This window comes from Vipera berus (genome assembly GCF_964194415.1).
Source record: "Vipera berus genome assembly, chromosome: 12".
NCBI classification, from domain to species: Eukaryota; Metazoa; Chordata; class Lepidosauria; order Squamata; family Viperidae; genus Vipera; species Vipera berus.
The window spans coordinates 5,636,977-5,651,346 of NC_138215.1; the positions used below are offsets into that span (position 1 = coordinate 5,636,977).

General features: G+C 43.7%; 1 protein-coding gene across 6 annotated transcripts in view; it reads left to right on the top strand.

Moving 5' to 3' along the window:
- The window catches only part of LOC308673687 (protein FAM169B-like), a 65,798-nt gene that overhangs the window by 39,384 nt on the left and 12,044 nt on the right, over window positions 1–14,370 (top strand). For 2 of the 6 annotated variants that reach the window (XM_081337576.1, XM_081337578.1), the window contains 2 exons: window positions 4,182–4,310; window positions 6,116–6,183. In XM_081337576.1, coding sequence (XP_081193702.1) covers window positions 4,182–4,310; window positions 6,116–6,183 — 197 coding nt within the window. Of the gene's footprint in view, window positions 1–4,181; window positions 4,311–6,115; window positions 6,184–7,980; window positions 8,101–8,337; window positions 10,195–10,232; window positions 10,287–14,370 lie in introns of those variants that run through there. The other 4 variants (XR_014027716.1, XM_081337577.1, XM_081337580.1 and 1 more) reach the window with 4 other exon arrangements.

Below are 14,370 nucleotides of genomic sequence, written 5' to 3' on the forward strand. Positions count from 1 at the left end.
AAGTGACTGGGAGGTCACGAGCACATAAGTGACTTTGTGTAGGGCATCTCGGTCCAGATAGGGCCGCAACTGGCGCACCAGGCGAACCTGGGCAAAGGCCCCCCTGGTCACGGCTCCTATATGATCTTCAAAACTGAGCCGCGAATCCAGGAGGACGCCCAAGTTGCGAGCCCTATCGACGGGGGGTAACACCTCACCCCTCATCATTAAAGGTGGAATAGACTGGTTAACCCGAGATGCCGGTACGCACAGCCACTCAGTCTTGGCAGGATTGAGACGAAGCCTGTTTCTCCCCATCCAGACGCAGACCGCATCCAGGCAACGGGACATCACGGCGAGGGCATTGCTGGGTTGCCCCATTTCACAATCTTTCTTGCCACAGTTGCTAAGTGAATCGCTGCAGTTGCTAAGTTAGTCACACACTTGTTAAATGAATTCGGTTTCCCCCCCTGACTTTGCTTGTCAGAAGGTCGCAAAAGGGGATTCCCATGACCCCAGGACACTGCAACCGTCATAAATATGAGTCAGCTGTCATGTGTCTGAATGTAAATCCTGTGACCTTGGGGATGCTGCAGTCGTCACAAATGTAAAAAATGGTCATAGGACACTTTTTACCAGTGTCGTTGTAACTTTGAACGGTCACTAAGTGTTGAAAGTTGAGGACCACCTGTACTGTTACACAAGAGGACTAAGGGGAAACCTTGAAAACAAGGTTATTTTGTATGGCTGGGAAGATTTTTGCAACACAAAAACTCAGTTTCAAGGCTTAGAGCAGGGTTTCTCAACCTAAGCAGCTTGAAGAGGTGAGGACTTCAACTCCCAGAATTCCCAGCATGAAAGTCTGGGACTTGGAGTCCTCATAGCTTCAAGTTGTCAAGGTTTGAGAAACATCGGTTTAGAGACACTTCTAAAGTCTCCTGCCTTGAGCAAGGGGTTGGACTAGAAGACCTCCAAGGTCCCTTCCAGCCCTATGATCTTATGTTCTAGTGTTCTTGCAAGCAGTTACTTTTTGGGATGGCTAACAATTCTTTGACCTTAATATGCCATTTGTTGCATATTGGAGGATGGGGGGGAGGGTCTAATATACAGGTAGTCCTCGGTTTAGGGTTGTAATGAGATTGCCCATTGTTCATTTGCTATGCAGTGTTTTTGCAAAAAAAAAAAGTAAAAAGCAGGTTTTGGCAAAAACAATGTAAATAGCACTAGCACTTAGACTTATATACCGCTTCACACTGCTTGCTTTACAGTCCTCTCTAAGCGATTTAGAGTCAGCATATTCCATGGAAAGATGGAAGGCTGAGTCGACCTTTAGCCCGTCAGGATCGAACTCCTGCTACGGTATGGGCAGAGTTAGCCTGCAATACTGCATTCTACCACTGTGCCATTATGGCAATAGAATAGAATAGAATAGAATAGAATAGAATAGAATAGAATAGAATAGAATAGAATAGAATAAGAACTACAAAAGAATAGAATAGAACAGAATAGAATAGAATAACTACAAAAGAATAGAATAGAATAACTACAAAAGAATAGAATAGAATAAGAACTACAAAAGAATAGAATAATGAAAGAATAGAATAGAATAGAATAGAACAGAACAGAATAGAATTAAATTATGAAAGAATAGAACAGAATAGAATTAGCAAATGGTGTACAGAGTCAGCATATTGTCCCCAACAATCAGGGTCCTCATTTTACTGACCTCGGAAAGGAAGAAGGCTGAGTCGACCTTGAGCCGTCAGGATCGAACTGCTGGCAGTTGGCAGAATCAGCCTGCAATGCTGCATTCTAACCACTGTGCCACCACGCCATCAATGTGGGATGTTGTGAAACGGCTGAAAATGCTGAGTGTGTGAAATATGGTCACTTGACCACTGGGAGGGAGGGGGGGGGGAACCTGGCATCCAGAAGTTCAGAATTGGGTTGTAGGTACCTTTTTTGGGGGGTGGGGCTAGTAACTTCAAATGGTTGCTAATTGACCAGCTAAAAGTCGAGGACTTCCTGAATGCATTTTTGACTACAGCAGATAGATAATGTTCATTTCTCCACATGAAATTTTCAGTGCTGTCTTCAATTACGCCAATGCAATCTTTCTTAACTTATTTTTGTTGGAATAATCTGTGACATCAGTCATCCTGTTGGAGGCTCTTCTCCTTGTGAACAGCTGTGCAGTGTCTACTCAGATAAATTGCTTTTTTTTTAACAAAAAGAAAAACTGATGGTGGACCGGAAGCCATAAATCAAACCTTCCAGACAGGAGTTTTCACTGCTTCCAAATGCTGTGAGTAAATGTTATGCAGGAATCCTTAGATGTCCCAGGCAAACATTCATCAGATCACATTCTTAAGGCTGCTCCACAGGCTCAGATATAAATGAAGTGAAATAAAACATTCAAGTTGTGGGTGTAAAGGGTCAGTTCCAGACATAAAATGATAATTTCTCCCTGCTATTTCTCCTAAACGGTTGTTGGAACATAGCAAGTTCACAACAAGAAGAATAAAAGAATAACAGACTGAGTTGGAAGAGACTTGGAGGCCTTCTAGTCCAACCCCCTGTTCAAGCAGGAGACCCTAACCATTCTAGATAAATGGTTGTCTAATCTCTTCTTAAAATTGTCCAGTGATGGAGCACCCACAATGTCTGGAGGCAAGCTGTTCCACTGGTTGATTGTTCTCAGTGTCAGGAAGTTTCTCCTTAATTCTAGGTTGCTTCTCTCCTTGATTAGTTTCCATCCATTCTTTCTTGTTTTGGATAGGACAGACATTTGTCTGGAATGGTAGCGTCTCCTGCTTGAGCAGAGGGTTGGACTAGAAGACCTCCAAGGTCCCTTCCAACATTATTATTATTATTATTATTATTATTATTATTATTATTATTATTATTATTATTATTATTATTATTATTATTATTATTATTATTATTATTATTACCACCACCTCCAGGGTCCCTTCCAACACTGTTATTTGTTGTTTTATGTGACGTGCTTGTTACCAGTTCTGCTGTTCTGTTGATCTAAACCAGGGATCTTCAAACTTAGCCCTTTTATGACTCATGGACTTCAGCTCCCAGAATTCCTCAGCTAGGCACGTTGGCTGAGGAATTCTGGGAGTTGAAGTCCACAAGTCATAAAAGTGCCAAGTTTGAAGACCCCCTGATCTAAACTTACTGTGCCTTGTTTAAGGTTATCTCATTGGAAGGACAGAATCCTCGACTTCACAACCACAATTAGGATCAAGCCTTTCCATTGCTAAGCAAGTCAGTTATTAAATGAGCTGTAACCTGTCTTACAACCCTTTGGGCCACGGTGGTTAAGCAAATCACTGCGGTTGTAAACGGAATCACACAGTTTTTAAGTGAATCTGCACCCTCCCATTGACTTCTTGTTGGAAGCTGGCTGGGAAAATTGGAGATGGTGATCACATGACCCCTGGACACCTATCAATACATGGCAGTTGCCAAGCGCCTGAATTGTGGTCATGTGACCTTGGAGTTGTTGTGATGGCCATAAGTTTGAGGACCGGATGTAAGTCACTTTTTTCAGTGCCATTGCAAATTGTATTGCTAAAATGAATAGTTCTAAGTTCAGGACTATCTGTATTAATAATTGAAAATTGCTGAATGGAATGATTGGATGGGGCTGGGAAGAAGAAGTAATATATTGCAACGTATTTTTTGCATCTGCAAAACGGAATGATCAACACAGTGGGTTTAATCCTTTGCCTTTGAAGTATGGTCCCCATTTTGAGTAGGCACGGAGGAGACGATTGTGATCCTATGGATAGGAAGCAATAAATAACTTCAGCTGGAGAGACTGGAAGAGCAGGCGTTGAAAGTAGCAAGAATTCGTACCTCCTTAATGATGAGCTTCTCCGTTCAGTCATGTTCCACTCGTGGAGATTCCATGGGCCAGCTGGTCTCTCCACACCTTCCCATCTCGCACTACTTCTTTGAGATGTTCAGTGCTCTGGCTGGTGTTAGCTTTGATGGTGTCCGGGTTCCTTTATCATGGTAAGGCCAATTGTGGCTTGCTTAGCTTACGATATTGTGTGAAACTAATTGTTCTTTGTAGTCCACAAAGCTGGCTGAGGAATTCTGGGAGTTGAAGTCCACAAGTCTTAAAGTTGCCAAGGTTGAGAACTCCTGCTCTACTTCTCACATTCCTGCTCTTCCCTGTTTAGTTTGTCAGAAGTTCTTGGAGACTCACCCAATGGAGCAGCCTCGGCTATGGGAAGCGGAAGCCCCCGGGGACTGGACCCAGCGCGTTAACATCTGGCTAAAATTGCAGCTGGAGCAAAGCTTTCCAAAAAGTGAGTTGAAGAATCAGGATATTTGACACACCTGTTCATTGATATATTTCACAATTACGTGTAAAAATTGCAGAGGGTCTCCTGAGAACAATAAATCACTTTTTGGGGAAATAGACAGATTTTTTTTTTGCCCTACTGTGGCTGCATATCTGTTTCTCCAATCAGGACCTGGTCCTTTTTGCAAGGAAAGGCAATATAGCAGTCCTTGATTGGTGAATGCCTTGTTTAGTGATTGCTCGTAGTTACAGAAGTGATGAAAGAAATAATGTTAGCTATCAACCCTTGCATTTACCACCTTCCCAAGTCGGTAAAACATTTATGTAAATATCAGTTTAAAGGTAGACCCCAGTTGGGACCAGCCATTTGGTGGTTAAGCAAAGCAGTTGCTATGTGAAATCATAATTATGCTTTTGATCAAACCTCAGCTTTCCTTTGCTTTACAGACCTGCAAAGGGGCTAAATGGGAAGATTAGTTGTAAAGTTACTTTTTTTGTCTCTGTTGTAACTGCAGGGATTACTTGCACTTGTAAATTTCACAAATGCTCTTTGTTACTGGATAAAATTATTGCCCGCTTTTTAGAGTCCGTCTTGGCAAATTTAACTCCTGCTTTTAATCGCTGCACCAAACTGGCCCTCTCTGTGATGAATTTATTTATCACAGGTGGTCTTGAGTCTGATATCTTTCTGAGATATTCAGATAATTCAGTTTTTGTCTGTTTTTTCTTTAACCTATCAGAAATAACCAGTAGAGTTCCCAGAGTGATTTCCTATGCGATTCCCTTAGATCAGAGGTGAGCAACTATGGCAATTTTATCACTCCTGGACTTCAACTCCCAGAATTGCTGAGCCAGCATTCAACTCCCAGAATTCCTGAGCATGGCTGTCTCAGGAATTCTGGGAGTTGAAGTCCACAGGTCACAAAGGGGGCCACAGTCGCCCACCCCTGCCTTAGATCCTTCCCCTTTTGGACTGCCTGATTTTCTCCTTTTTAAAAGCTTTTACCATTTCCCTTTTTTGCCCTCTGACAAAATCATTTGCTGTTGAAACAAGAAACCCATTAAAAAAACCCCAATAACAACAATAAAACAAGGGAACGGATTAAAAAGACACAAGTACACACACAAAACTCATATCTCGCTGCCGGCCAAGGCAATTGTTTATCTCATTAGGTAACTTCCAGGGAACTAGAACTCTGCTCTTCCTAATTCCTCTCTTTCTGCTTTTTAAATATTTTTTCCTTTGCTGAAGCTTAGTAACATTTTTCAAGGAACCAAAGGAAAAAAAAAAGATAGCTGGTTTGAGTCTCGGAGGAGATCAGAGCAACCACATCTCCATCCCCAAGCCATTCTGGTTGCATATTATGGGATGGAAACAATCTTCTTTATGCTGTCTCAAAACCTTCCCCTCCAAATGTAAATGCAGCATTGTATGTTGCGTCGCTAGCGTCACCTAGTGGCAGAGGTCCACAGCTGGCCACGAGAAATATTTGCCGCGTTGTAATCCTAAATGAGTTGGTTTAGAACAGGGGTAGGCAACCTTCGCTCTTTTATGACTCGTGGACTTCAACTCCCAGAATTCCTGAGCTATGCTGGCTCAGGAATTCTGGGAGGTGAAGTCCACGAGTCATAAAAGAGCCAAGGTTGCTTACCCCTGGTTTAGAATCTGGATTTCTTGTTGCAGTTGGGCAGGGATGGAAGCCTTGAGCAGGTAAGAGAAGAGCGGTAATTCTGAACAGTCCTTAGCGGCTGTCCAAAGTGATGACGAGGAACTTTCCCAGAGCTACTTACAAGAAATGTCTTTTCTAGATGCGGATCAAAGTTCTCCCAGGCCAAAGGGTCCAGATGACGAAGCAGAGGAAGAACGGAGAAATACAGTGAGCTGATAAAACTGGTGCCTGTATAGTGTGCTTCAGATTATTTGATCAGAGTTGGAAGGACAATGAACAGATGCCTTCTCAGGGCTAGACTTACAAGCTAGAAGGTAGAGGTTCCTTCTGGGTTGGTTTCTGAACGTTTCATTACCAGGCTAGGTAACATCTTCAGCAGAGTTTAGGGGATGGCAGTGTTCTTCTGATTATAAGGGCTTTGTGTCGTCAGTTGGTCTTGTGATGGGTCAGGTGTGGGTGTGTCAAGGGAGGGTCCTGTGATGGGTCAGGTGTGAGTGTGTCAAGGGAGGGTCCTGTGATGGGTCAGGTGTGAGTGTGTCAAGTAAGGTTCTTGTGATGGGTCAGGTATGGGTGTGTCAAGGGAGGGTCCTGTGATGGGTCTTGTGATGGGTCAGGTGTGGGTGTGTCAAGGGAGGGTCTTGTGATGGGTCAGTTGTCGGTGTGTCAAGGTCTTGTGATGGGTCAGGTGTGGGTGTGTCAAGAGAGGGTCCTGTGATGGATCTTGTGATGGACCAGTTGTGGGTGTGTCAAGGGAGAGTCTTGTGATAAGTCTTGTGATGGGTCAGCTGTGCGTCATCAGAGAGAGGCTTGTGATGGGTCTTCTGATGGGGAGGTTATATTATGAACAAAGCCCTTATAAACAGAACAATACCGAGACTGATGTCCCCTAAACTCCGCTCTGAAGATGTTACCAAGCCTGGTAACAAAACGTTCGGATACCAACCCACAAGCTCAGAGAACGAACCTCCACCCTCATCCTACATCCGAGCTACCGATATTGCTAGTTTATAAACTTAGTTAGTCAAGACTGGGTGAAAACATCCATTGCAGTTAAAACTGCTCTTTTTTATTAAGACCAATGGACAGTAGGTGAATTTTAGGCCTGGTTCTCCAAACTCCTCCCAATACCATGATATATATCTGCTTTCTGCTCTTCTCTAAATGCTAGACTTTGTCAATTGCAAAATATCTTTAGTGCAGAGTCTCTTTTGGGAATTTATTAGCTTTTTTTTTTTAGCTTTGTGTCACTTCGATTCACTTGTTTAGTGAGATGGTGGATTTGATATATAAATAACATAAAAATATTTATTTAAACTCCACAAAAGCATAAAATGCTTGGCCAGCTACAATCCTCTTCTTACCAGGATCAATCTCTGTTTGCATTCACGCATGCATAAACATTGGCATGCAAATATGCATATTTATATATATTATATATATGCATATTTAATATATATATATTAAAAAAGGTATTTGGGTGTTTTATTGAAATATTGCCCTATGCTAAAGTTGGGAATAGAACTGAATTTTTTTTTAGAGATTTCCCCCCCTCAAATTTAACTTGTATACAGGATATAGAATAAGGAGCTGGAAGGGACCCTGGAGGTCTTCTAGTCCAACCCCCTGCTGGAGCAGGAGATCCTATGCCATTCTGGACAAATGGCTCTCCAATCTTTTTTTTTTTTAAAAAAACCTCCAGAGATGAAGCATTGACAACTTCTGGAGGGAAGCCATTCCGCTGATTAATTGTTCTCACTGTCAGGAAGTTTCTCCTTAGTTCTCTGTTGGTTCTCCTTTACTCCTTGGAGAATAGGTCGACACCATCTTCTCTGTGACAGCCCCTCGAATAATGGAATAGGTATCATGTTACCCCTAATCCTTCTCTTTGTTCGGCTGACATACCTAGTTCCTTTAACTGTTCTCGTACGATTTAGCCTCCAGACTCATCTTTGTTCTTCTTCTCTGCACTCTTTCTAGGACCTCAGCATCTTTTTTGTATTGCAGTGACCAGAATTGGACACAGTATTCCATGTATGGTCTCACCAGTGCAGTATAAAATGGTGCTAACGCTTCACGTGATCTTGGAACCATCCCTCTGTTGATGCAGCCTAGGACTGCACTGGCCTTTTTTTTTAATAACTTCATGAAGACAACTATCTCTTGTGCCCTGCCCCACTCAGACCATGCCCTGTGTGGATTAAAATGATCATCAGTTGGGCTGTATTAGTTGTCTCCATAATTTATAACTTACAGATTTCCTGCTTGAGTAGGGGGTTGGACTAGAAGATCTCCAAGGTCCCTTCCAACTCTGTTATTTTGTTATTCTGTTACTCGATTATTCTGCATCTGTTTTGATTTAAGAGTCTTGGCTGTATCCCACATCTTGATATTTTGCTGGACAAACCCATGGCACGTCTTGGTGACCGGAGAGAGGCCCCGGACCTTCCTTCTCAGAGCGATGAACTTCAAGTTCAGTTGAAAGCTGAAGAACAGAACATTTTGAAGAAAAGAGCGGGCAGAAGAGAACCAGCTGAAGAGAGGGTTGCGAAGCACTTGAGGACAATGTCCTAATTTTTGTAAACAGCAGAAGCAAAACAAAACACAAGACGGAACCACCGGAAAGCTGAAGATCGAGGAGCAAGTTGGAACACTAGTGAATATTTCTTAATCGATGGGACATATTTAGGTGACTCTACGCCAGAGTTTCTCAACCTTGGCAATTTGAAGAGGTGTGGACTTCAACTCCCAGAATTCCCCAGCCAGCTGGGAGTTGACGTCCACATACAGGTAGTCCTCGAGTCCACGAATGTAACGGAGCCTGCCAATTCCATTCGTAACTCGAGGATTCGTACCTTGAACGCGATCACTCCCTGCTTTTGCCCACCCATTCGCTAATCAAACGCACGGCTTGTTCAGTGCACATGAGGTATCTCAGGGTGGGGAAGGCCATGGGGGGGGCCTAGTGATGGAACAGGCCCCCAAGACCTCCCCGGCCCACTGAGATACCTCATGCTTCTCCCTCCCTTCCTGCTGCGCACGATTCACTTACCTTGCAAAGATCTTGCCACGGTTTCTGTGCCTTTGAGGGAGAGGAGAGCAGGACGATTTCCCATCCGGATGGGTTGTAAATGCTTTTTGCGCCGAGAGTGAAATGTTCTGGGGCGGTATGTGATCTCGTGTGACTTCAGGCACCCACCTGTTCTCTGCAAAAGCGGAGATTACGGTCCCCAGAACCTTTCACTCTTGGCGCATAGAGCATTTCCAAGCCACCTCTCGTCTCCCTCGGAGGCAAAGAAACGGCGGCAGAGAGGAGATAGGTCTCTGCAAGGTAAATGAGTCCGATGCGGCAGGATGGGAGGGGGAAGCAGCTGTGGGGAGCAGAGGGGGGGAATAGGGTGAAGGTTGCAGAGCCTCTGCGGTCGTTCGTAGGGGCAAACAACTGCCCCTAGGAACGGGCGCTAAGTGAAATGTCGTTAACTCGGGCATTAGCTGTAAGATACTTGGGAATCGCTGCTCTACATTTTGCTATGACTTGCTGTAGTGACACAGGTTCCATTAGAGTGACCTGTTTAACACAGACACTATAAAGCATGGATGAGACATAGTCCACATGTATTTTCTTATGATCACTCGTGCCTCAGTCACCTCCCGTCTAGACTGTTGCAATGCTCTCTATATGGGGCTGCTCTTGAAAAGCATCCGGAAGCTCCAGCTGGTTCAAAATGCAGCGGCCCGCATGGTTTTGTGCAGACCTTGTGCACAGGTGTCACCTCTCCTGCGGGAGCTGCATTGGTTGCCAAATTGCTTGCGGGTGCAACTCATGGAGCTGGTTGTCACCTTTAAAGCCCTTCATGGCTTGGGACCTGGTTATCTGAGGGACTGTTTCTTGCTGGTCATATCTGCCCAACCCAGCAGTGCGGAGAGACGAGGAATGTTGTGGGTCCCATCCCCTAAGGAAATACATCTGGTGAGACCCAAAAGAAGGGCCTTCTCTGTGATGGCTCCCTCTCTTTGGAAAATTATCTCTTCAGAAATTAGACGTTCTTTCATAAGGCCTTGAAGACTTGATTTTGCCGGCGGGCCTGGAGGCCAGAGTGGGATGGAGCTTCGTTGACTATATGTTGCCGCTGGGGTGGGTGGGCGGGCGGTTATTGTTTTTTATTGTTGTTTTCCTTTTCTGTACTCTGTTTTTGTTGTTTGTAAGCCATGTAGAGTCGCTGTCAGCCAGTCGGCGACTATATAAATTTTCTAAATAGATGAAATAAATTATCACCCCACTGGATCTGCGTTGGCAGAGGAGAAGATCGCTATGGACCCCAGCGGGCAAGGAATTCTGGCCGGGGGGAGGGGTGTCCAGGAGAAGGGCCTTCTGTGCTGTGGCCCTTTGGAACATCGTACCCCCCCCCCACCCCACCCTGAGGTGAGATTGGCTATCTTTTGCCAGATGGTTTGGGGGATCAATGGGGGAACATCACATTGGAGTTGGGTGTTGAATTAAGAGGCAATCCCACCTCCCTGCGCATCCTTGAACCTTGAACGGGGCTTCTATTTTTACTCTTTTAAAGATATTTATTTGTTAGGTTTTTTTTTATTATTTTTATTTTTCCATTTCTTCCACAAACAAATCAACAAATACACCGCAGTACATAGATACATACTGGTAGGTTTGGGTGCTGCTCACCCATTTCCCCTTTTACCCTCCTTCTGACTCTTTCCTCTTCTCTACTTTCTTTCTCCCTTTCTCCTTTCTTTCCTACTTCCCTCTTCTTCCTCTCCTCTCCTCTTTCCTTCACCACTCCCCTCCCGTTTCTCCCCACTTCTCTTTTCCTCTAACCTTCCTACTTTCTTCCTCCTCCTCTACATTTTTTTAAAATGTTTTAAGGTGCTAGTACTTACCTTTAAAGCCCTACATGGCCTAGGCCCGGGATATTTGCAGGACCATCTGCTGCCGGGAATGACCTCCCATCGCCCGGTGCGTTCACACAGGGAGGGCCTGCTCAGGGTGCCGTCGGCCAGACAATGTCGGCTGGCGACCCCCAGGGGCAGGGCCTTCTCTTTGGGAGCGCCAGCCCTATGGAACCAACTGTTCTGTACCAGCCTGCTACCGGCCTTGCAGAAAAGGCAACCCCTTTACAAACGAATAACGTCTGCCAAATTTATTACAAAAACAAACAAGACACGAACCAAGATACAGGAGCTTTGAAACACTATCTGAGCGGTTGCTTTCAGCAAACCAGCCCTCCCCACACAATTCCTTTATAAAGAGTTCAGGGCATGGCTTCTCTCTGCCTCCTTCCGAGAAGCCCCACTGCCTTCCTCTGTTTACTCCTACTTGACTGCCTCCTGCGTCGGGCGTCCTTGAACAGGGCCAGCTGTGGGTCATCTTCATCCACACTGTCAGGCTCACACAGCTGGGTCTCCATGGTGACCAAGTGGGAGGGGCCTGCCTGAGGGCTATCATCAGCAAGATCTTCAACCCCCTCAGCAAGGTCTTCAACACCCCCCTCCTCCTCTGAGTCGTCCGACCCAACTGCCGAACCCACAGGCTGACCCTGAATCACAACACCAACTTCCCCTTGAGCTCCGGATGGCCCCGGATCTCCGGTCCTTTCGCCGCGGCCTTAAAACATTCCTTTTCCATCAGGCTGACCTGGACTGACGACAGGAATTTAAAAATGTTTTTTTTAAATTTTTAACTTCAATTTTAATTTATTTTATTGGGGCTGTTAATTCTTTTTAACTTTTGTATCGTTGTATTTTATTGTTGTTAGCCGCCCTGAGTCCTTCGGGAGATAGGGCGGCATATAAGTCCCAAAAATAAATAAATAAAATAAATAATGTTAGAAGCCGCCCAGAATTGATTGCTATGAGATGGACGGCCAATAAATGCGACAAATCAATAAACGATAAAATAGTTTTAAAGGGTATTTAAATAGAAAGGAATCCCTAAAATGAAATTCTTGGATGATTTTCATTTTAAATCCTGCACTTATTTATTTGTATCCTGCCTTGTATCCAGTCTTCGAGTTATGACCACTACTGAGCCCAACATTTATGTCGCTAAGCGAGACATTTGTTGTGTGGCTTTTGCCCCATGTTATGACCTTCCTTGCCACAGGAGTTAAGTGAATCACTGCAGCTGTTAGCAGCATGGTTGTTAAGTGAATCTGGCTTCCCCATTGCTTGTTGGAAGGTTGTAATAAGTTGACCCGCAGTTGCCAAGCATCTAAATTTTGCTCGTGTGATCATGGGGAGATGACAAAGGCCATAAGGGTGAAAAATGGTCATAAGTCACTTTTTCCAGTGCTGGTATAACTTTGAAGGGCCACTAAATGAATGGTTGTAAGTCAAGGACTACCTGTAAAAGTTTCAATAGCTTCCTGGGTTCTCATAGCAATCGGTTAATTTTCATCTTCCAATTTTTTTTAGTTGATCAAAGATCACTCTAGATCAGGGGTGTCAAACTCAATTTCATTGAGGGCCACATCAGCATTGCGGTTGCCCTCAGGGGGCCAGGTGGGTGTCACCGCTTTTTCTCTACCCCCCCTCCTTTTCTCACCCCTTAAAGAATGTAATTTGGGATCACTGGATGGGTCACTTGTTCTGGGAAGAATTAGATAATCATTGACAGAAAGGAGTCTAGGTCTCACGACAGATTTGATTATTCTTCTAAGACACATCCTGATTGTTAGCAATGATCTAGCCAACCATTAAGTACTTTGTAGGAAGAATGAACACTTCTGATCTGGGGAACAGAGGACAGTGGATTAGTAGGCTTTTGTGAATCTCAAAAAAAAAAAGGAAAAGGAAAAAAAGAATGCAAATGTATCTGGAACTCAAGGTAGTGAAACCATGGTAATTAATGATGTTATAAACTGAGCTGGCATGGCTTTGTAAGTTCATCAGGTCTGCTAATCAGCCAAACAGCAGGAGCACAAACGTCTTAAGTTCCATCCAGTCTGAAGAAATTTAAAGTAAAATAAGCCACTAGGATGGATAATTAACCTAAAACGTACTAGGAGGGAACTATAAAAATGGAGGTGGCTTAGTATAGATTCATTCAGAGGAGATTCTTGCTCTGAAGTTATTTTGAAAATCAAAACTAAATTCATCGAAAGGTTTTGAAGACTTCAGTCCTTGGCATGATCTGGTGGCAAGTCGTTAATTGTATTATGCGGACATGGTATTAGTTTTAGGTGATCTTAGATCAGGCAAAAACCACCCCGTTCATTAGCTTGAGAAAAAAAAATCCTTGTTCTGAAAAACGTTGATATCTCCTGCTTTTAAAGGGATAGGAAAAGGACGAACTTTTTATTTTGGCCACAGAGTGGTGCTATTGCACTTTATTTGAATTTATTTAATTTCCTACTCCCCCCTATAGAGGCCGTGAACTTTTTTCCCCTCTGCTCGCAAGAGTGTTTTCTTGTTTGATCTGCATGCAATATATTAAACACATCTTAAACATATTGAATAAAATAATGTTTGCTGCTCTGTGCTATCTTACTTTTGCCGTTTCGGCATAGCACCTGGTGATCAAAGGTAGACATTGCATCAAGTATGCCTCAGCATTAGATAGACAGACAGACAAATGATAGATAGATAGATAGATAGATAGATAGACAGACAGACAGACAGACAGACAGACAGACGGGTGGGTGGAAGGATGGATGGATGGATATCTAGGTAAATAGGTGGATAGATAGATAGATAGATAGATAGATAGATAGATAGATAGATAGATAGATAGATAGATAGACCTTTATTGTCATTTTTTACTGTGGCACATTAAAAATGAAATTTTGTTGCTTGCTCTCAAAAGTATACACATACATAACACACATTTAAGCATGCTATATATTTGAAAAAAGTATAACAGTAATTAAATTCAAGGTGCGGAAGATGCTTGTGGTCTACCTTGAATAAGGGAGTTTATTGCAGTTGGATACCTAGGTTACCTTGGCCAATTTCAGAAATCTAACCAATTTGGAGTTAGTAAAACATAAAACGTAGACTAATAGCACTGAAAGGGGCCTTAGTGGTCTTCTAGTCCAATCTAGCTCAAGCAAGGGACCCTCTACCATTCCGGACAAATAGCTGAGGCTGGAACATAGGAAGAATAGTTTCAGGAATTGGGGATGTCTAGTTTAATGAGAAGAAGAACTAGGGGTGACATGATAGCAGTATTCCAATAGCTAAGGGGTTGCCACAAAGAAGAGGGAGTCAAGCTATTCTCCAAAGCACCTGAAGGAGAGAAGCAACCTAGAACTAAGGAGAAATTTCCCGACAGTGATAACAATTAATCAGTGGAACGGCTTCCTTCCAGAAGTTGTGGGTGCTCCATCCCTGGAGGTTTTTAAGAAGAGACTGGGCAGCTTTTTATCCGGAATTGTATAC